This window comes from Bombus impatiens, unplaced genomic scaffold (genome assembly GCF_000188095.3).
Source record: "Bombus impatiens unplaced genomic scaffold, BIMP_2.2 scf_0171, whole genome shotgun sequence".
Classification (NCBI taxonomy): domain Eukaryota; kingdom Metazoa; phylum Arthropoda; class Insecta; order Hymenoptera; family Apidae; genus Bombus; species Bombus impatiens.
Genome location: NT_176590.1, coordinates 203,731 through 228,080, shown reverse-complemented (window position 1 = coordinate 228,080; position 24,350 = coordinate 203,731). Strand labels below are relative to the sequence as shown.

At 42.4% G+C, this 24,350-nt stretch overlaps 1 protein-coding gene across 1 annotated transcript in view; it reads left to right on the top strand.

Annotated features, from left to right (window-relative positions):
• Positions 1 to 24,055, top strand: part of LOC100741334 (retinal homeobox protein Rx1-like) — a 45,739-nt gene extending 21,684 nt beyond the window's left edge. The window contains exons 3-5 of the mRNA XM_003487613.3: positions 20,261 to 20,358; positions 21,012 to 21,190; positions 21,528 to 24,055. Of these exons, the coding sequence (XP_003487661.1) occupies positions 20,261 to 20,358; positions 21,012 to 21,190; positions 21,528 to 21,691 (441 nt within the window). The 3' untranslated portion in view covers positions 21,692 to 24,055. The remainder of the gene's footprint in view (positions 1 to 20,260; positions 20,359 to 21,011; positions 21,191 to 21,527) is intronic.
• Positions 24,056 to 24,350: the final 295 nt, after the last annotated feature.

The following is a 24,350-nucleotide window of genomic DNA, read 5'->3' as shown; positions in this document are numbered from 1 at the left end:
AATTTACAGACCTGTAAAATTTCGTTCATATTATCACCCAATGTTTTTATTGGCAACTTGTAACTTGTGATTCGTGCAATTTCATTAATAATATAACTTCGATAATGCGAAAGAACCTAAAACTACCATTTTCTCGTCTGAAAGGTGATGCGTTAGATTCATAGACACTAAGACTCGAGCACGAATCAAGCGATTTAATATTTTCCTTCGTCAGTCTTGGTCTTTCTCTGTTCCATTGAAATCAAGCGGACACGAGTGCCGTGCGCGCGACCAGCAAGCGGGCCGAGTTTAATGGCAGCGTTTCCGTGCAAACAATCGGAACAGCAATCGCCGGCTGACGCTGGCCCCGACGTATTAAACTAAATTAAATTAATTATGTGCGTGACAGCGATAAAAGCACGCAGTCGCATGCGACGACGCATCGATTAGGCTCCCGGGGGCACGCTTTCCGACCGTGCCACATAACAAAAGTATATACGAGCGACGTAGTTTGCCAGATAACAACCAACCAGTACGCCAGCTTTTCAGGTGCACCTGCGTTTTTTTACAAATCGAAACGGCTAAATTGATTTTTCATCCTATTTTTTTTTTAAATCGTTTAATAACTTTAGAATTTCATTATGCCTGGTATGATAACAATCATCGCGATTTTATCAACGATCCTTGGGATTAAAGTCATTTTAAAAGGAATTAAAACGGAGAAAGTAGAAAGTCTACTTTTCCTTTTGTCGGACTATTCGCCTAAGACGATTTTAGTATTTCCATCAGATCGTTCAATAATAAATCGTGTAATTTTATCGACTTAATTTAATTATTTTAAGCGATAAAAACACAAGATCCCACGATGAATTTATTCTTTATCCGATTTTTACCGAGAGCGATTTTACTATGTCCAACGAACGATGATTACAAGATTGTCGACGATTCTTATAACCTGGCTAGCCGAAAAACGAATATATAAACGAAGAAGATGCAAAATTTTTCATAGAGCTTCATAGCTTTAAAAGGAAAAGTAAGATCTCCATTTCAATCACCAGCAGCCAAACAACCCTAGTCATCAGGAGGCAAAGCAATTAATAACAACCACCGAAAGAAAAGAGGGAGTACGCCATAGAGGAACCGTGGCAGAAGGATGATAGATAACGCCACGGCGCCACTGTCTCTAGAAGAGAGTTGCAATTAAAAATTTAAATTGCATTTAAAACCTGCCGGCGCTGTCGCCGTGCACACCACCACCATCGTCGTTTTACTTTTTTCAATTTTTTGTAGAAGAGTTTGCCGACCTTTCTCCATCCTTACTTTCTCTCTGTCGCTTACAATGCTGCCCCTTTCGCTACTTCTCTCAACTTGAAGAGAGAGAAATTGGAAAGCGAGGAGCTGGAACATCGAAGAAGGGAACGCCAGCGCGCCCCTAAGGTACACCTAATCGCTTAAGCTTATTACGCGAACAGACAAGGCGAAGGAATCAGCCGCGAAGCTACGAGTAAGGAGAGTGGGAGAAAGGATGGAGAAAGGAGGGTGGAAGAGGAAAAGAGAACGATGATAGGCGCAACGAAGAGGCGGACGCACGTTCGGTTTCATCATTTTTAATTGATAGCGCACGCCAATCCTATCTGTCGGATTTATTAGGCCGCTCGACGAGATGGTTTTGCGGAGGGCTGGAAGGGGGTGATAGCGAAGGGAAACGGAGCTTTTATTGGACAAACCGGGTTGTTTCGGTGGTAGGGGGCCCGGTCGGTGGTCACCATAGCCTCGATTGTGTGACCCGGGAAAACGCGTTTTCCAGATTTTCCATGCATCCTCTCTGCCTCTTGAGTATATATACTATACACGCAAAGATACGTATATTTGTATGTATATATATATATATATATTTTTATATGTACATATATACACATTGTATGTGTGTATATATGTATATATAATATATAGATATGTGCGTGCGTATATACGTACTGGCAGATTGATTGCGGGGATTAACAATGTTTTCCCGCGATAATTATCGTTCACGGAGTGCGGAGATTTTATTGGATACACAGCTACGCTCCGCCTCGGCCGATATCGAAACGTCGAATTGCTTGTTAAGCTTGTTATTGTAATTCAGGTTTACGCATCGTTTTCAATGCGACGTTCGTAATCGGTTCGTGAAAGGAAAAGATTCGTTGACAACCTCGCAGTTAAAATGGTTTCTTGAATAAATACTCGTTACAGAAGGTTACATGGCTTGTAATTGCCAATATTCTTCGAATTTACGGTTCTGGTTAACCCATTACATTTTCTTGTTCTTGATATTTCATTAATTTTCATGAGCGACGCGACGACGTTTGGAAATTGGACTACTCGCGAACAAGGTGGGCGAACTAAAGGCGGATGAAGTTAGGGAAGAATGGAAAAGAAAAGGTACGAGGTTTTTGAGAAGATAAAGATAATTGGTAGTACAAATGTCTTCCGTGATTATTTCACAAGTTCAATTCTGTATTTAGCAGTTTCCGTTCATTACTGTCTTACGGTAACAGGATCAATGAGCTTAACATTAGAACTTTCTATGGCTGAAAGATATTTAATTTTCACTACGAGATAATTAATCACCTTTCGTTCTTCGCCAACGCACTTAATCGGAGAATAACAAAATTTTACTGCTGCGTATTATACGATTAGGCGCATCGTCGACGCGCGTTTCGCTTTGCCGTCACGCGATCGCGAGTTCGGTTGTTAAAAAACATGCCTTAGGCCAGCGATTTGGTAGAATTGGAATCGATATAGGGGCGAACTTCGCTGGAAACACTCATCGAAATTGGCTCTATCATGAAACACCTGCTGATTAGGGTGATTGTCGTTCAATAATAAGGTATATAATGCAAAGCGAAAATCGTGCCAAATATATAGACATTATATTTAATATTAAGTTAACTGAGCTTCTCAAAAGCCAGACTCATCAACTTCGTTTGGTCGTTCATTGGTATATTAATTGAAAAAGATAGCACAGAGAAAGTAAATTCTAAGGCGGAATTGATCTGAAATAGTAAATTAAATGTATGCAATTCTCTCGATTCGATGCAAGTTACTAGGAGAATTATTCCTAAATGTAATTGGCAAATAAAGAACGAGAGCAAATTCCCGGATCTATATGCTGAAATTCATTACCTAAGAAAACGCGTCGCACGGAAATCGCGACGAGTCTATGACATTTCGCCATGGGGAATTCGAATCGATGGCCGGCGTATTTTCCCGAAGCGAACGAAAAAGAGAAAATGGAATCGACAATCGTCGTGGAAAAGGCACGGAGAGACGGGCGGAAAAAAGCGGGCAGATTGATTTTTCGCGGTAGGCCAACTAATTTGAAGAGAGAAAGAGAGAGAAAGGGAAAGAGAGAAAGAATCCACCGTGGCCGGATGGTCGATCGTTCGACGCGCTCGACCGCTCGACGATAGCCAATTGGAAAAATACTCCAATTCGATTACAATTTTTTTCGTCCGCTCGCACACCGAGTCGCGGAAGAATTTCAAACCGCTCTCGCCTACGACGAGAAATACATTCGTCGAGCGTGATAGATGGGCGTGGGTAGCAAGGGGATGGAGGCACCACGGGGGTGGGACGTGAAACTAATATCGAAGCTGCAATCGTTTCTGAAAGCTTTTGAGAGCGCAATTTAAAAGCGATCTTCCTTGTTTTCGTTCCATTTACAAAGAAAATCGGAACCGCCGTACGCGTTTACGCCGTTGAAAAATGTTTTCGACGATCATGCGAAAGTAATTTGTATGCGTATGTACGAGGAAAACCTCGAAATACCTGTGTATGTGCGACCCCTGTACGAGCAGCTTGACTCAACAAGAAGAACAGGAAGGGTGAAAACGGGTTAGTTTCTAGGAAGAAAATCATCTTTACCAGGAAGCAAGAACGTATGTACGAAATAAAAGGGGCTTCTACGGTGCTTGACGTTATTTACCGTCACGTCGGCATGGAAACCCCGTTCAAAGGCAAGAGACACGCGTCGTTCTACAACTATTTTCTTGCATACGAACTGCATTAATAATATTCTACCTCTACTACTCCCTAAACAATTAACCCTCGTTCCAAACAATAATTCCACGTCTATTTTACTCGGGAAACACATCGTTTGATCTTTAACGTACTACACACCGTTCGTTTATGGGATAAAAGTACAATTGCTTTAACGCCTAACGTAAGAATGTTTATTACATTATCTTTGGAGGAATAGAAAAATGGAAGTTTAGTTTGGAATAGCATCGATACCGAAATAAAATTACATAGTCGGATAATAATGGAAGGAGGCTCAACGAATAACACTTCAGAATTAATTCAGGCATTCTTACGTGCGATTCTTCTATTTCATAATTTCTCTCATTCACTTTTGGACAAATTACATAAATATTTTCAAAACACGTTCAATCACGCTTATCCCTACAGCTTCAGGTAGTCGTGCATTTTCCGTTTACACGAATACATACATATATGTGTGTAGGAAATGATTCATCAGAAAATATGCGTGTAACAGTTTATTAAAAAGGGTTATATTTACAATTATTTAGACTGAATAACTTGAATCGAAGCGAGTCGGTGGCGGCGCTTGTCGGCCCGTTTAATTCGGTTTTATTAAGGGGCCAAATCGTGATCGTTAGCACCGACACGAGGCCGGCACGAATCGCAGGTGACTGTCTGGGTTAGGCGCACCTATATCTACGGGGTGTCAAATTAGTCACGCACGCCGCCTCCGCCTAGCGGGCTGGCGATCAACGCCCGTAACCATGGCTACTGCCGCGAATATCTCTGCACGACGGCTCCGCGCCGCTTCCCGACGCAATTGCGCACGCAATGCGGAAAAAGCGTAGAGAAAATTAACGAACGCGTTAGCCGTGGCTCATGCGCCGGCGGCCTGCTTTTTTTTTTTTATTGAAAAGTATATTTATTGACAATCATTGTCTGTGTTGCATTTAGATCTTTTAACATTTCAGCTCTTCAATTATTATGCGCGCTCAATGATCTCTATTTGTTTAATTAGCGAATGTCACGATAATTGCGTTCCCTTTTCTTTGAAAAGGACTTTGATCGACGATGTTGAATTAAAATGAATTTTATGGCTTCGTTTTCTTTTTTTTCTTGCAGTTACCGTTGTTTTATGGATTTAATTATGTACCGTATTGTGTACCGTAGTTTGGCAGCGTAGAACGGATATAGTTGTTCCCCTGGTTGCAACCGACTTGCTCGTACCCCTCGTGGTCAGTAGACCGAGAACCATAAGCTTCGCGTCGTGATATTAATACCCATGCGTGGCACCGTAAAGCTGTTTAGCAGAGGGCAGTGAGAATTCTTGCACCAGGTTGCGCCGGGATAAAGATATTCGTATAGGTTGCTCGATTGCGAACATACATAAATCAAAATAATGTCTTGATGAAGTGGTGTCTTACTTCCTCTACTTTTACTATTACTATTTGTACGCCTTTTATAACGTATCATAATATACGGTATATCCCGTGAGAAGAAAGACATATGATTGTGCAACCGTAATTCTTTCCTGCCGTAACTACGATAATAACCAGGAAGGAGGATATTGATATCTTAATCTACTTAAGTAGATTTATCCCATAATAAGGGCCGTTTCAATAGATTCGAACCGTTCACTCGAGAGGAACAAGGCTATTAGGTAATAATTATATTCTTTAAATGAGCATCATTGTACACTTTTGTAAATGGAAATAAGTGACTTTGAAATCCAATGGGACGACTTTTAATGACCTTAAAATAAGACTGAGTGACAATGACATGATTTAAACGTGATACTTTTACGACCCTTTCATCAATCTTGATTGCTACTAGTATAACCTCGATGATCCTCCGTGACTCTCAAATTTTCTCGATTGCCAGTAAAACGACTCGGATGATTCGTCATAGTTTTTAAATAACCCTGAGTTCGAACATGATTTTAGCTCCTTTGATCTTGAAAAATACCTCTTTCCATCTTTCACGTCGTTCGTGTCTTTCTTTTCGTTTTACCATTAGCAAGCAGCTTAAAATCATCACTCAACAACGTTAATAACGATTCGAACTATCCATCCAATCATGGTAGGCTGATGGCCTCGAATATCTCGGACTGCGCTTGATATCGTCGGGAGGAAAGAAAGACGCTCGCAGATACAAATGTTATTACACGCAAGCACCTCTGATCTTCCGCGTGAACAGCCAATGGGCTTTCTCTGTCGGCCTTCTTCCCCCTATCAGATCGTTTTTCTTGTGGGTGCGATGTTTCCAGGCGGAAAATAAGATAATGGCCTCGTGCTAGGCGCGAGAGCAGTCCCGGCGTCCGGAGAAGAGAGAAAATGGGGTGGCGGGAAATAGCGAAGATCGTGAGAGCGGGACACCTGCTGTGCGACGGAGGCCGTCACGAAGGAACGAAAAAGAATATAATGCGACGGAACGCGTCGGAGAGACTCTTCTGGCACCCTGGTCCACCGAGGAAGCGAAAAGCAGAAAAACGTCGAGCACTACTGTCTGTCCACTTGCGCCAGCTCGATCGAGTGTCAAGTGGTAACGGACGTAATAAGTCAGACGAATTCGCTCAACTCGGAGTTCGAGCATGAAACGAGTAATTGGGAAATTCGAAGAATTTTTCTAAGAATAGAAAATTTTTTGATAGGTAGAAAATATGTTTGAGTCGTTTGTAAAAGTATATGGATATTGTATGCATAATGGATTCTCTCTAATGGCTAACGTTAATGGTTAAAATTATCGGTTAGATATTTTCAAGATGTTTCGGAAAATGTACCTCCGATAACTCGGAAAATACACTACGTAAGACTAAGATTCATCGCTTCTCACCCACTAGAAATTTCATGGTTTTACATAATGGTTTACTACGCGCAAAAGTGTTACGAAAAAATATTCAGTAATCAAGCACTTCGACTTGCACGTTCATCTTTTTACATCGACAATCTACTAATCTGTTTGCAAGAAACATTCAACTTTCTTATCGCATTTTGTTATGTTTTTCGTAACACCTCCCGGTACTTAGCCCGATATAATTTCCTTGGATTCGCCCCTTCCGCAAGTTCTTCGTTTAAAAATAAGTAGAAGTCCGTCGTCAGTTGCGTGAACGAGCCCTTCGTAGATTTCTCGGAAAGATCAACCCCCTTTTTTAATCGAAGTTACACGAAACTCGCGGGTTACCGCTGTTTCATTAAGCAACCTTCCATCAGAAGGATAATAAACTTCCCGTTTTAAACTCGTGAAACAATTGCAGATAAAGGTTGTCGTGTTTTATTCCTAAGAAAACAATTCCCGGGGAATGCAACATAGGTTTAACCCTTTAAGTGATTAACGCTTTCGAATTAATCGACGAAGCATTTTTTTCCATCTCTAATTTAAATGTTTTAAGGGAGAATTGATCTGAGAACGTGGTTCGTTTTCACGGTAACAGACTGTCAAGACCCTTAAGTCGGCGCAGAAACACATCCTTCGATCCTGCGGCTCGCGAGAGCATGCGAAGTGGGTAAACTCTTGCAGCGCCGTCTAACGAGTATTATAATTACTGTCGCGTAACTCAATATTGCCCCCTCGATATGCTAAACTCCCGCGGAATATAGTGTTAATAGGCGTGGAATGGCACGGGACAACACCCCGCTCCTATTAATTGCACTTCACCCTAAATGCAAATTGTTCGAAATTGAGCGAGGGCTCCCCGAATATTTGGAAACTCCATTACGGGCCAGTGTTCGTCCTTTCGTTCGTGCGCGCGCGCGTTCAGACGGGGATGCGCGCCAGCATTCATCGTTTCCTCGTCGACCCTTAGGACGCTATCAATCCGAGTGAAATATAAAGAAACTTTATGGTTTTGTTAAACTAAAAATATATATATATGTATCTTTAATCCTCAATTGGTATTATCGAGCTAATAGGATGACCTGCGAATTTGAAATAGATTTGAGTTAGATTAGTTTAATTTTAGGATAATTTTAATTCATATTTTTGTATTCAACAAATGTAAAATGCGAATTGGAATAAAATATTTTAACACTAACGAATTTAATCCAAACCTTTTATTATCTGAAAGAATTATGGGCGAGATTCTATCGAATTTTGAATTATGGCTGTTGCCAACTTCTTTAATAGAAAATTTATCTAAGTATAGATATCGTTAGTAGGACAAAGTCTTAATATCATCTTTATCGTCTTTAAAATTACGAGTCAACGATACCAGGTGAAGGTTGACATTTCTTTACTACCTTTCGATAATCAAGCTACATCTTCGCAGAATTACAATTGCTTATTTCTTTCTGTACTTGTCACGACTTACCGTTATTACTATTCGATAAACCGATAACAGTTCATGGCGCCGTTAAAAACATAACTCTCGTGATTTAGAAATAAAAATATTGCTCTAAAATGCTATAGCCAACAGTAAGGACAAAAAAACTGAGTTACGGTCGAAAGACGAAAGAAACGTGGCATACGAGCAACAAGAAAGAGGAAAGGTCCATCGTTTTCTGTAAATACGTTCGGAAGATTAGCTGTCCGAGGTTCTGAGGTCTGTGGCTCAATTAAGCACTCCGTTTAGCGCTTGACTAAAAAGGGTTGGCGGACCCTTGCTCTGCCCCCTCGAGCATCAATCATGTCAGAGCAACCCTTTTCCCGAGGGCGGTTTTGCTCCTCTATTGAGACGAAGTGTTGTGCTCAAACACAAAAACACTTCATTTGGCAGATTAGCCGTTAAACACCAAGGGTACGAAATGCGCGAGCGGGTTTAAGCGGGATGAGCCTCGAGGAGAGCGAATATGTGTGTGAGAGAGAGAGAGAGAGAGAGAGAGAGAGAGAGAGAGAGAGAGAAAGAGACAGAGTTGGCTGGAAAAAGGCTGCACTCGTCAGCAAGCGTCGTTCGACGCAAATTACAGATGTAATTACGAGGATAATTAATTGCGGCGGAGTCGGTCCTTGAGAGTTGGTTAACGAGTTCAGAAAAGAGGACTACGCGTTTGGAGTTCGATGGAAAGAAGACGATAAGAGCGACGTTGCATGCATATAAGTTGAGACTTCTAACGATATGCCGCATGACACGCGAGCATGATTAAATCTTGCTAATTGCGGACAAGAAGAAAGTTATCGTATCACTGCGTTCTTTTGTTTCCCCAAAGACTATCGCGCCCTTATCCGGCCCCTCTCTACCGACATAATATCGTCGATAGATTACAGAAAGTCTTCGTTTCTAACCTGTTACTACGTGGTCCTCGAAAAGTCTGTGTTTGGAAGAAATTTTGTAAGATTAAAATCAGTAGTAGGAGACATGATATAAGGGAAGCAACAGTTCTCTAAAAGTTGTACATCTAGAGGAATTAATTATTAACACGTACTAAATTTTCTAAAATCAGGATTATCAATAGGAAAGATGGACGGAAAGAAGCCGAAGTTTGTACACATTAACGAGCGAAAGAAGAAAGAAAGGAAAGAAGGCTTTTCCCACGAAGGAATTGGATCCTGGAACCAGTGGCGGTGGTTTTGCCTAACCGCGTTACGAGGCCAGCAAAGGGCCTTCATGTAGGGCACACGCATAGAAAATCCACGCATGTGCCTGCTCGTTTTAATATTCCATATAATGTTATGAAACCTTTGTCGGCATATGGTCCTGAGGCCAGCAATTAACAATTAGCTGGCGGTCCTTGTAATCGAATTACGAAGCCCATTGTCGGGCTCAGGTACAAACGTATTCAATTCCACTGGTTGCTGCTGCCCCTCCCCCTCTCTACCCCCCTCTCCCTCCACCTTCTCCTCTTTCTCTATCCCCCTCCTTTCCTCGCCTTCATTGGCTCGTCTCCTTTTTTTCCGGAGTGGTTTAAGATCGAATTTCTTGCCGCTGCATGCGCGGCTCTCCACGGATCTCCGGGACACCGGCGCATAGATGCAAAATGCAACCGTGAGGGGATCCCTTACAAAGGCAGAACCGAGCCACTCTCTCCGACGGGGATGAATGTCACTTCGTGAAAATATATCCGTTTCAAGAGTTCGAGATTTCTGGTCGTGAACGTCCCAACGTGGATCGCCAGGTAGGCAACCGAGACTCGAGCAGAACGATGAATGCGCAACCTGGAAATCGCGCCCCTGAGGGATTAGTAACACTAAACTGTCCCGTGATCCGCCTCGTATCCGTCGATTTCCTTGAATCGTTTGAACGATCGGCTAGAGATAAACGATCTGAGTAGCCTTCGTTTTCTTAAACGAGGAAAACTTTGTTCTCCGAAGAGAGATAACAGAGCGGCGTTTGCACAACGAAGGGAATTTAGAACAATGCTTTCGGGCAAAAAGTAATCTCTCTCGAATATTACTTGCACTATAGATTTTTATAGACATTCGTATTTACACGGACATGATTGAAAGAATAAAACCTAGTTAGCGAGCTAATTCTCCTCTTCAAATATCGTAATGAGTGCTGATAAATATCGCTATAAAAGAAGGCTGTCGGAAAGAAGTTAGATCTGATTAGCTACATCTCGTAGATTCATTATAATTACGAAAATGATAAAATAATTTCGTATCTATAAGTAGAATCGTATAGCATTGTATGATAATAAGGGAATATTCGTCTTATCTCTGTGCCTTCTCAAATGTTATTTCACTCATACTTTTCTAAATAGATGGCCCACGATCTTATTTACATATTATACATACATATGTATATATACACTAATAACTTAAGGAGAACTAAATTTTGCATAAAAACTAGGATATCGGACCATAGTCCGATTTAAATTCCCGGGAATGTATACATACGTTATACATATGTATATATATACTCGTTTACCGAAAACAGTCGAGTAAGAACTGTTGGTCAGTGCAAAGGGCACCGTAAATTATCAATTCTGCGATCCCGTTCAATTAACCCCATTCGAGGGCCGCAAGAGGTTCGTTTGATCGAGATATCGCGCGGCCCTTTAACGAGTAACCGATGTCAAACGCAGCCAGAGACAAGGAGGAAGGAAAGGGAAGCTGGTGGGTCACTCGCCGGGGAATACACCGAATTCGAGATATATCCAGTAGAACTAACTATTAATTTGGTTCCCAGGCGGTAGTAGGAGGGCTGACTGGCTCTTCAAGGGTGAAACAGAGAGACGAAGGGGGAGCGAGTGAGATAGGGATCTCTGTGAAACGAGGAAGGAGAAGAGAAGGGTAGAAAGCAGGACTAGAAAAGCCTACGGGGCAACAGATTACTGTGTAGGGCCTACGGATCCTCTCCCCTTTCACCTTTTCCCTCCGTTACTCATCTCCTGGTCGACGTGGCTGGCCCGTGAAGTTAATAATCATCAAAAGTCACAGTGTTTGTCGAGGGCGGCCGCCCTTTGTGCGCCCACGCGTGCTCCTGACGCTAATATGACTCCAGCCGGGCTTTATTACGAGTTATTAGAGTTATTACATCGGCGACGGATTTTCACGTGCAGCCACGCTGCACCCGGCTGCGCAAGAGTTCCTTTATTCAGCCCGTTCTCGCGGTTTTTCCACTTTTTTGCTCCGTTCTCCGCTTCCAATTATCGTAATCGGGGGTGGTTCACCGGTTGGTAGCCGTTAATTTCCTTTGTAGTCGCGTTGACAGCGATATTTTTCGCAAACTCCTGCGTCAATGAATGGTAGGTGCGATTTTTGAAAATTTGTCCGCCATTAACCTTGAAAATTGATATTTTCTACACTACGATTCGCATATTTTGTACACAAATGTTACAACATTACAACGATGCGGCATCCTGTTACTCATTTGTGCCGTATACGAACAATCGTATTCCTTTCTTTGTGCAATTTTCCATTCAAAAATAAGGGAGAAAAAAAAAAGAATAAGAATGGTAGACAACCGCGAAAGTCGATCGACATTGTGATCGTCGGTTCTCCGTAATGGCGGCGAAACGGTCCAACGTGCGCGTGCAGCCATCGAGAAAATTCCAAGTCTTTGGGTGTATCCAGTAAAAAAGGGAGAAGTCGGTCTCGTGTCGGGGTTACGAGCATATTGCTTGGTAAATAGGTTCGCTGACAAAGGGTGCATTCAGTTGAATCCGATTCCGCGGCTGGCAAGCGAGAAAGGGAGTACACGGCGGGACAATGAACGCGCGGTGTCAAAATACGAGGGCCATAAGGCTAATTTGCCGAATTTCTGCGGGGCTCATTCACGCGATACACCCTCGTGATTAGGTCGGAGTCTGGCGCGGCCCGTTGTCTCGGCCACCTCGCATTGTGACCGACTTTTTAAAACGAGACCACGAGGCTGATGACAGCCGGAGCTCCGCCGTCGGATAAAGGATCCTTGGCTTTGATTTCGCCGCGATTCGACTGCGGTTCAAACGGCCCGGATAACTTGGAGGATGGTTAATTAACGAGAACGTTGATAGCTGTGCTCGTGCCGGATGTTTGGTGGTTTTGTAAACTCGAACGAAAGAAGTGTCGATTGTGAATGTAAGAATTACATTCGTGTGGGGACGATTAAATTGTGGAGATTTGATTAGAGAGAAAGAACTTAATGCAAGCAGTGATATTTAGATAGCAAGTATTGCAAAATGTACGATTCGAATTTTACAATTCAGATCCAGATCTTGCAGAAATCTGCTGGAATCCATTTAATCCTTGCCCAATTTTTTAATACGATTTAAATCAATTTATGAAATTCAATACATACTTATTAATCTAGTGTTTCTATTACAACTTTTGTAAATAGTTCCAACAAACTTTACTTTTGGTAAATGTATTAAATCTTTTGGAACAAGTACAAAATCCTGATCAATGAATATTCTCTTATTCGTACGAAACCAGTTTTAATATTTACGAGCATCTTAACAAAACGAATAATACTAACGAGAATATTATTATGTGTCTACTAATGTAGAACATATAGTGTAATTACTAAAGCGTAATTCTATTTTGTAGTATGTAAATGTAACGATTAAAAGGTTACCTGTGTTGATCGAAATAACGTGTATACAGATGCTTAACACACTATTGCCAGAATCGATTGGTATTTTCTTAAGCAGAAAAGCTGCAGAATTTTCACAGGTTCTTTGAACTATTTTTGCCTCGGTAACGGCCAGCCCCTGTATTCTGCGTTCGATTTAAACCCCTCTTTCTTTCGACGTCGACAGGGTCTTAATAAGAAGGATCGAATTTCAGGGCATGATTCGTGTTCTTGACACTTCCGTGTTTCTCCGATCATTGAGAAAGTCGATCGTTCATAATCCTTGAACGAAAAAATGAAGGAGAGGAATGCATACGAAGGAAAGAAAGGAAAAGGAAACGTTGAGCAAGCCCCTTGCACGTAATTGCCAGTATATTATTCTCATTGGCTCGCACGGTTTCCTCTTCCTTTAGAATTATACCAGCATTTGCCTTCACTTTCCGTCCTTCTATATTTAGATTAACTGCAATCTAATAATCCTTTGTTATCTGAAAAGACCGCGTCCTCTCGGGGCGTATTAATAACATTTATTCTCGGTACTTGACTCGCCATTAAAAAGATAGAAGAACCAACTGTACAAATGGCGCGGAACGGGTCGCAAATAGAACAGGAAAGCAAAGTAGGACAATTTTAAGCGCATCGATTAAGCGACTGTTTAACCGCGATTAATATCGTTTTGGTACTTTACATAATCGTGTCTCCCCCTTTCTCTCTCTCTCTCTCTTTCTCCCTCTTTACAATTAATCAAATAACCAGAATATTCGTTTGTTTATTTTTGAGCTCGATAAATACCAGCGAACAGCATAAGCAAACACGGCTCTCCGGCATCGTTAAAAATTTTAAGTATCTAATAAATTTATCGTGAAACTTTTTGCTATTGTCTATCTTTCGATCAGATGCTATGTTTTCGTCAACTTTAGCGTGGATATACAGATACAAAAAGTTTGTTGCATCTATTTGTAAGAGTTATAAATAAAAATACGATAGATTAGCAATTGTAGTTTAAAATCCATAGGTTATATCCTTTTGATTCAAATACTGTTGAAAAATTTGAGATGAACGAGATATAGGAAATTCCAAGAAATCTCTAAAATCGAATATTCCTATGTTTTTCTCTATATTTTTATAATATCACGTGCTAAATTTCTATTTTTTTTTTTTTTTATATATTTTTACGTCGACTTATGCAAAAATTTCAAACCTTTTTATGCATTTGTTGGATAGCTGCAGCATTTTGATCGCCTACGTGTGGGTTAAAAATCGAATTCTCAATTGTATTTCTTACCACGAAATCAGGAAATATATGCACATAATTTCTACAGTTTCATCATCGATTGACTTCCTGACAAAAACGATCCTCGATGATCTGCCTTGAAAAGAAACGCACAACAAGGCTCATTGTTCGGCAACGGGTGTGTACAAGGATCCTCTCGACAACGAGCGAACGATCCGATGCCTTCGTATCCGTCGTTGTCGTACATGGAACCGTTTAGCCTCATTGTAGAAGTGAAATCGCCTCGTGTTTGGGATGTTATTTGTAGCACATTAGTATTGTATCGCAGTACGCTGGGGTTAGACCGGGGCGTTGGAGTGTTTAAGGGTGATTACACGCAACGACAGGGGTGGCTTTATTGGAGGAGTTTCCCAGTGACGCTCATCCTTTATCCTAACACGTTTACCTTCAAATTCCAAACCCTCTCTACTTAAACAAATTCTCTGCTTAAACAAAAATCTCTGTCCTATTTACATCTAAATAAATTCTGGTCTTTCAAGGATCAAATTGAATAACTCCACTTTTTATCAATTACTTAGTTTCGTGACACAAGTGCGCGATTAACATTCAGTTCTCGAGGAACGAACGAATACGATATCGAATTTAGAATAGATAAATTTCAAGATAAATTCGAGAAAATGGAGTTTATATCTTTCAATTTCCGGAGTTGACTGCAGAATTCGGCTCCTGAACAGCTCGTGTGTAAAACCTATATACTCAGCTTAAAACACAAAATCCACGAATTAGAAATCGATCGGAGGCAAAAAGTATTCGCGTTGGATAACGAGAAAGAAATATAGGCGATGATCGGGATGGCCGTGGGAATAGGCGGAAAATCACGTGGAAAATCAAAACGTTTAGGAAAGTCGGACCGATCAGCGAACCAGCTCGTTCCGTTTAACTAGAAACTGACCACCCTCCACCCGGTGGAATTGATTTAACTCGCACGCTGCACGAGTCACGCCGCATCGTCAATTATCCTCGAACGTATCCGCAGTGCGGGTGCATAGACGACCAGGCTGTGCGCTGGCCCTTTCTGCTCGGCACGCTTCTGCCACGGCCTTCGACTCGAATCGAAATGAGAACGACTGTATAGAATTGAATTTGCACGACAGTTTGACAGGGCCTCGAAGGAGAAGGGGGAAATAGTATAGGACTAGAGGGTAGAGAAGGAGAGTGGTTTTCTGGGAGGGGGGTATAAAAAGCACGCTGAATAATAGACTCCAACCCTCTCCAAACATCTCCCTTCTCTATGCATACCACGGTCACAGTGCCTTGGACCGGAATCTAGCCTTATATTCGAAACGTGTCCGCCTCCCGTCTATCCCTTTCCTGTGTCGCGTTACGTCCACGATAGAGCTTTGATAAACTTGTAATATACTCGAAGGAGAAATAAATGATATCCAACGTACCTTTTTTGCATTTGGAAACACCGGTCCGTTTTACAGTACCTGTGGTAGGGAGAATGCATTGTTTGTGTGAATCTTCCCTCAATCTCTATGCGCTTGCTGAGGTATAATTCTATTGCAAAATAGAGCTTTGTCTTTAGTTATAATTTTTGTTTAGGATATATAATTACATATTCACGTACAAGATCTAGATTATTATTTAACCGTGTGGTTCACGACACTTTAGAAAGTTTAAAAAATCAATGACTATTTTCGTTATTAAATATATCGTATATGTGTAGATTGCTAAAGATTGATCTTCTTTGTAATAATAATTTTCTCACCATTGTGCGAGACAGTTTATTGGACTATATATAGAATATAGCGAAGATAACCGCGTATCGAGCTTACGACTCGCATGAAACTGTCGTGACGTGAAATATACATATTGAGCATAGAAGGAGACGCGAGTCTGACTAGTATCCTAACTTGAAAAGTGGCGAAAAGTGATGACATTACGAGTAAAGCTGTGTAAGTCATTCGTGCACAAAAAATTGAACAAACGAACGTTGAATCCTAGATCCAAATATGAGTTAAAGTTGACAAATTTGCAAAAAGCGGCATCGATTAATTGAAGTTTCGCGAGCTTCCTGCAGAGAACTATCTAGAAGGTGCGACAGAAAATAGTATAGAGTTGCAACCTAAAGAGTAAACGCGAGACCGCAGACGCGTGAAACACACGCTGACACCTCTTCGAGTTCGCAACTCCTTCGGCAAACTTAAGGCCACCATAGTAGTCGAACAATAGGTGAAATCTGTTAATACCAGCACGAACGACAATGAGTTCGACGTGGCGTGAGCGGCTCTCGAATACCTTTTTACCGGCGCTAATCCAAATTCGTGGGTCGTCGGCAAGGATAAAGCGATCATCGTCCCGGAACGATGCGCTCTCGAACTTGGCGGGATGATTGGGAATAGCTGGGATAAGGAAGGGGGGATGAAAGAAATGGCAACAACCGGATGGAAAAGTGATTTTTGCCGCGATACGCGGGTCTCGACGAGCTTGTCTCGTCACCGTATAGCGATAGTGATCGACGAAAGCTGTTACGCGGCCGCCTGAATGACGTTAACGTCGATATTTCCCTGTAAACGACCACTCTGTTAGCTTCTTTTCTCCCCGAAACCGGGGACCGAGATTTTCCGGGTCCAACTGCAAAGCGCGCCAACCTAGCAAAGTGGTTTTCTGTCGAAAGTAACGGGGCTTGGCGTGAACGTGATTTCGGCCGCGTTTCGAGCGTAACCAGCGCGCGAAATGGAAGGGAAAATCGTTAACGAAAATCGTGCAACCGTTACCTCTCTGCAGCCATCGTAGTGTATTACATCTCAGCTATGTGTGCGTGTTGTTCCATCATTTCCTTTTTATCGTTACGACGCTCGGTTCTTGATAGCGAAGAATATTGTAGTTCTTTTGTAGTTAAAAGCTATGTATATATTCTTTTTTATTTAATGTTTCGATTAATATCTCAGTCGATGTGTTTACCAACAAAAAAGCTTTATTACGTCTTGCTCCGAAAGAGATTTGTTTCGCCCACTAAATATTACAACGCGAATGCTACCACGGATGTTTCATGTATCTCTGTTCCTTCGAATTTCGCACGAGTGTATGGAAAGTCGCGATCTATTTATGGAAGGTAATCGTACTGTGATACGTAAATATCGCACGTGCATCGTGTTTTTTAAAGTAATTAAAATAGAAGCGATCGATGTTCTTTTCCATCTTCTAAAAATGTTCCCAAAAATAGGTCGCTGTTCGGAGTAAAAGTTCGTTGTCGATAAAGCGTTTAAAGTTCTAGATGCTACACATGTAACAAGCGATCGAAGAAATTTTAAATTATCGACAGCTACCAAATCCGAAAAAAGCAGCTTTCTCCTTGCAGAATCCGTTGTCGTGGATGCTCTGGGAAGAGCACCCCGCGGGCAGACCGCGTTCACGCAGGCAAACGCAACGTGCAATTTTAATCTCGAAATTACTTCCATTTTATTCCAATTTTCTTGCATTTAAATCGTCTAAGCGAGTTTACCTTGGCAATATCATTGCCGAGGAGCGTCGCGCTGCATCGAGAAGGTGGTGGGTGGATGGATGGATGGATGGATGGATGGACGGATGGCTCGGCTGACTGGCCGAGAAAGAAGAAAGCCGAAGGATGAGGAGCGAAACGTAGAAGGTGGGCGGAGAATGATGGGTCGGAGATGGAGAAGATGGAAGTACCTACTCTAATAAATTTACGACCTAAAATGGTTAAGCCGCGTTAGCCCTGTTCTTTATATTTCCGCGAGAGAGGAACGAGAGCGATAGAGAAACACAGTAAGAAAGGATAGACGAAGCATTCCGGCCACCAACGAGCAACTCACCTTCCTTCTGCAGAGAAGGGAAGAGAGAAGGAGGGTACGATTCTTATATACACGACGGGCGTCGTTGTTCGAGGGGGTGGAGACCGAGAGAAAGATGGATATATAGCGAAACAAAGAGAGAAAACAAGACGGTGGAAGGATGAAAGACGGGAAGAAGTGGATATATAAGAGATACGAAGGGAAATTCGCTTATTTTCCCATCATTTCGACGTGGCATCTTGTCCATGGCGTTTCCTCATCTACGGAGCCAGGAAAGAAAATTGCTTCTCGTCCTCGAGAGTGGAATATCGCCCTGATGAGCCCGGGAATGCCTCGATATCCGTTCCCCTCCGCCCCTTTAACATTGCTGTTTTACCAGAGTTATCCCGTTAACACGGATGCTCTCGTTCCTTCCGTATTTTTAGCCGTTTCTCTTTCGTCACGATCGTCTGCTACGACGACGACGACGACGATGATGACGACGGGACATTCAATTTATTCGTTATTTATTATTCGAACGCGACACTTCTCCTCGTTGCAACGAAACGGTATGTGGAAGGAGTGAAGTAGATTGAGAAGGAGAGAGAAAAGATAGTAGGGAGATGACGAGAGAATTCAGGGAGTTAAACGGGAAATTATGAAGTGGATTACACAATAAAACGAGATAGAGAGAAATGCTACGATATCGTCTAGGTCGACGTGGGACGACGTCGACGAGATAGGATATAGTTTGTGTGGAGACGCACGCGCGTTTCCTCGCGGCCCACCGGAGACGAGCAGGATATTCGTTGCGACGGAAGTCTTGCTGGGAAATCCGATTTCAGGATCTGCAGATTCCCGCGCGAATCCGATTGGTTTATTCGTTGTATCCAAACGCGCCGATGGAAGCCGACGGTCGTGTAAACGATCGGAATTTCTCGAAAATGAAACTCGATAAGCGTCGTTCGAGAGGAACACGGTTTCGGATACTCGACGTTTCTCGCGTCTCTCGAATTCCAAAACAAATGTATCCACGTTTCTGCCTAAATTTCGAAAAACCTACGAGTGTTACAGCACTTTGCTTTAGTCCTTAAATCTTGTATTTCGATGCTTAACGAGCCAATTATTTGTTCGTACACAACGAGCACGAACGCGCGAGCATGGCAACGTACGCAAACGTGACGATGCGATTTCACAGAGCAGAGCCAAAAAAAGGATGTCCATACCGATCGTTCGCATCGACGTTTCCCTCTCTCCACGTCTTGGTCTCCCTCTTGAAATTTACTTTCTCCCTCGCTCCCGTACATTCGTCACGGATCAAAACGGAATAGGGGGTATCGGCGTGTCTCTGCGGCGCTGAATAATTCATAAGGCGAGAAGCCAGCAGCCGATACTTATCGCGATAGACTTTAGCGGGCTGCCAACAGCAGCCATGTTACAATAAAGAAATCAACATGGCCGACCGTCCTTTTCGTTCCCTCCTCGAGTGTCACGAGTGCCGCGTTTCTTCTCTCCTGCCCTTCTTTCGGTCCACCTTGGGATCGGTGAGAGCGCCGTCACGTCGCTCACTTTCGATTTCACCCCGCACAGTTACCCTCGTTACTCTCTTGATGTCGAAGAAGGGTGGTCCCCGCGCGGATTCTTCTCACCCTACGAGCTCTCTTCTTACCTCCTTTTCTTGGCCCGTGCTGCCTCCAGGGGTGGACCGCCCCGCCCAGAGACATTTCTCCGCAACTCTCCTTTCCCATTTCTGAGCGAGCAAGACAGCCAACTCGAAGAAACGAATGCCACGGATAGGGTGGATGAATGAGACTAAGAAAGACAGAAGATTAGGGTGAGAAGGTAAGAGGGAGAAAGAGAGTTGTGTGAAAGAATGGGAATCGGAGAAAGAGGATAAGAGAGCTTTGCTAGCCACTTTTCTCGCCTGCACGGTATCGTGACTCGCCAAAGGAACTCCATTTTCTGGCTACTCTCGCTCGCGGCTTGTCTTCTCCTTTCGAAGCTCTTCGTAAAGCTCCCAACATTCGATTCGTGTAAGAAGAATTTTTCCAACTACTAACTTCACGATGAACTTGCTGCTTTTCACGTAACTGCTCTCTGTTTCCGACGGCAAAACCGTACGATTCGAATGCATGACTTTCCGTTGAAAGTTACACGAATGGCGAATGTAACCTCGTTTCGCTATATCGCCACGAAACCGAACGTTTTTGCGATCGACTTCTCGCGAAATACGAAAGCGAAGCTGCATTTAGCGTGTAGCGCATGTATGATAAATGGTTGCGTGTTTTTATGTTTCAGGTGTGGTTTCAGAATAGGCGAGCAAAATGGCGTAGACAGGAGAAGATGGAAGCCGCGAGACTCGGCCTCAGCGAATACCATCATCCAGCCAATATGAGGTAACGTTTCAATGATTGTATATGATTTATTATAGTATTAATTTAGATATTCCTGAGTAATATATGTATACAGGGTGGTTGGTAACTGGTGGTACAAACGGAAGGGGCGGTGATTCTACGCGAAAATAGAAGTCGAAAATATAGAATACAAATCTTTTTTTATTTTTTTTTTTTTCTAAATTTTTCCATCGAGACAACGTTATAACGAAACGTGATAAAGTGCGTGCGTACCGAGCGAAAATTCAAAGTCGATTTTCTCGAAAACAAAGTCTCAAACGAAAAATTTTTATTCTATATTTTCGACTTCTTTTTTCGCGTAGAATCACCCCCTTTCCGCTTGTACCACCATTTAGCAACCACCTTGCATATAAAATAATAATTAATCTAAATATTCTTCAATTCTTTTTCTTTCTTTTTCTTACAAAATTTTTCAAAATAATATTTCTCTTTGCTTAAGATTTAAATCGAATGTATCGATTAAATTCCGATAGCGCTGTTGTTTATATTATACTGCAAAAATAATGAAACAGACGGGGAATATATTTTGTACGTATTTAACTTTCTGGAAGCATGACAAGCATATCTGGGTTAATGTATATATGTATAAATTGGCGAATAAACGTATCGATTGAAATATATCGTTTTCGTTGCAGAAACGTAGCTGGCCCGGCTTTGGGTCTACCGGGAGATCCTTGGCTCACTCCTCCAGGTCTATTAAGTGCTCTTCCTGGCTTTCTGGCTGCACCTCACACAGGATATCCCAGTTATCTAACGTCTCCGAGACGACTGCCGTCACCACCAAACGTCGGAGCCGTTGGAAGCGCAGTCCCAGGTAAAATTATTATTCTAACGATATTTTCTGAAATTGCTATAGGAACTTACTTCGGAACCTACTGAACGTTGCTGCACAGTTTTTGAGAAATTCCAAAATTTAGTGTCCTAAATTCTAAGCAACGACATTCTCTAACTTGAAAAAATCGATTCAAGATCTCAACTTCGACACTAAAATTTCCGTCATTCTATGCTTATCATTACATAAAGTTGCATCGATCAGCTTTCGTTTAAGACGAAAATGTGAACTCGATTTTGCTACTCGTAGTATTTATTAGAATTTATAACGATATTAATCGAACGCCAGATGAAACAAAAATGATTTTCTCGGTTGACAGGTACCCTAAGCGGAGGAATGACGAGCATAGGAAGCGGAGGTCACGTTGCAGCAGCGCCACCGAGTCCTCCAGGACACGATCCGCGCACAACGAGCATCCAGGCTCTAAGAATGCGAGCTAAGGAGCACGTCGAGAGCATTACCAAAGGATTGCAAATGGTCTGAAGTTTAACGTACGACCCAGGAAGGCAGTATGAATCTAAGTACAGGCTGGCCGTGGCCGCGCTTCTAACACCGCCGGCGTGACGAGAAGCGAAACTACCGCTTTCTCTACGACTGGATCCTTCCAGAACGAAGAAACTGTCCGGTAACAGGCAGACGGATCGACAAATACGTTCCTCTCGTCCCTCTTTCTACGGTCGGTGGACGACTTCGTGAACTGGTCGTTTTTATCCCGACGTTGAAGCCGTTTTATCGGTTATCGAATACGCCGAAGAGTACAAGAGCGAATAACGTTCGCCGAGAGAAAGGGACGATTAACGCGTTCGAGTACTAATTTTCAGTGGTAATCGAGAACGAGAGGAGGGGAAGGCTAGTCTTTCTCTCGTTGGGCCAAGTTATTACCCTAGCTGATTGATAAATCAAATTTGTTATATCGTTCTTTGATACGGGACGATGGAGCCGTTCGTTCGAGTAGCCTCGGCGATGACAGATAAAAAGCAGCAAGAGGAGATGTTTGATTATCGAAAAGTATCGAGCTCGAATGTCCCGTTCCATTGGATGGTCGGTTTTTTGGTACCGTGTATGAACTAGTTCAGGATTATAGTGCAATAAACGAGAAAAGTAAAAGGTTCAGAGACTTTTCGTAGTGCGTTGCGGATGGAGAATAGCTGTAAGATGCAAAGACGATTCGTTTCAGTTAGCTCGAGAGCCACGAAGGATCCCCTCCCTTAACTTCCTGAACGATACGAACTCAGTAAGTAATATATTAAGTATAATTTTAAACGAGGTTAAAGACCGCGAGAAACGATGTTCGAATCGAACCGTGTGGACAAAAGTTTTATTTTGCGCGCGTTCTGAGATGCGATTGACGATCTGGCACGTTCAAACGACAAATATGTACAGATTCGTGACGTAAAGATTCGGCATCGAAGCCACGAGTTACGATAAGAACGTAGACGGTACTTTCGACTGGAAATTAAATGCTCGCCAAATTTAGAACACGATTCCGAAATTTACATTTATTAAGCTCGTGTTCTAAATTTAATGGTTAACAAAGATTTCGGTCGGAAGGTTATATGTGGTTTGCAAACCACTACGATGCATAACTTCAAGCTTCGCAGTCTCAAAGTACCGATCATCGAAAGCTATGAATCAAAAGTTGAAAATCAACCCGGTGGAAACCAGTTAATTTAAAAAGTGTCCGGTACTTGAAATCCTTTAAACTTCCATCTCAATCTTAATCATGGTGTCACGAAAACCGAAAATGTTCCTTCGAATCAGGCGTTCGAAGTACGTTTCCCGGGATTACGGAATATTACTAGAACAAGACGAATCACGTGAGTGGAGTGGGAGTTGCTCGAGTCGATTCTGTGGGCGTCCAAATATGCAAAATGGCTATGTCGACGAAATGAATCGGTGCAAATCGCGAAGGGTCAGTGACCCGTGCCAGTCGAAGCGATCGTTTTCTGGTGTAAACTGGTCTTGTATCGAAAATGCGATTAGCATAATTGTTTGATAATCATGTACCTCGGATAGAACGAGCGCGAAACGAGCGTTGACGAGACTAAAAAATATTTGCTATTTTACGAACGACACTTGCCACTCATTCGAAACGTAGATGAGAGAGACCATGAGAAATTGAGCGAAGAATAATAACTAACGTAAATAGCTCGCGCGAACGATCATTCGATTAATTATCGAATGAACGTAAAGCGTCGAGTGTCTTGTTTTTAACGAGGCGAGATTCTTCCAAAATTTGTTAGCGAGTCGCTCGATCGAAACAGATCGAGTTATTGCGGCGAACCCTCACAGACTAGATCAATATTTCTTGTAGCATAGAGATTCGAAAAGATCCGAAGTGAGGCGACGCATTTTGACATAAACAATATTCTGCAGTATTAATACGTTAAGGCGAAAAATTGTGCATATAGTTACGTAATAAACGATTACGGTATGCAGATACGATGATCTTGGAAGGGGACTGGCTAGATCTACCGTGGAATCAAAGGGCTTGATCGGAGAAAGAAACGTCAAAGTGGCTTTAGTACCAATTTTATGTTAATATATAGAAAATGAATTTGTGCGGATACAGAAACAGTCGTCTTTGAAATATTACAACTTCTGTAACTCGTCCCCTATTTCCTTTATTTCGATGAAACGTATAAATATCGTCTTATCCGTCAAACTACTTGATTCCAATACGAAGTGTTCACGTAACGATGATTCGTCTGCCAGTCAGCTTCCATGAAGCGGCGTGAGAAAACTAAGTAGAGGGTGAAGAGAGAACGTAGACAGTTACCCACCCCCGAATGTCTATTTGTATATATACCTGCTCGTGATGAAATAAAATTTGATGTACATATTTAATCATACCACACGTTTGTTTGAACAGACGTTTCCTCCCCATTGGCTCCACGAGAGCGGAAAACCACGGAGCATCGAGGAAATTCGCCTGGGTCACGATGAAATTGCACGTTTTTGCGAGAACCCTTGATGAAATGTCCTTTTTCCCTTCTGTCTGTATCGGCTCCTTTTTTTCGAGCGCATCGATCGACCGGTTTCGTCCCGTTCTCCTTTTTCTGCGCCTCCTCTAAGGGACTCGTCCCTCTGATCGATCGTTTCGTTCGATGGACACGCGTTAATAACGCACAAAGAAAAAAGG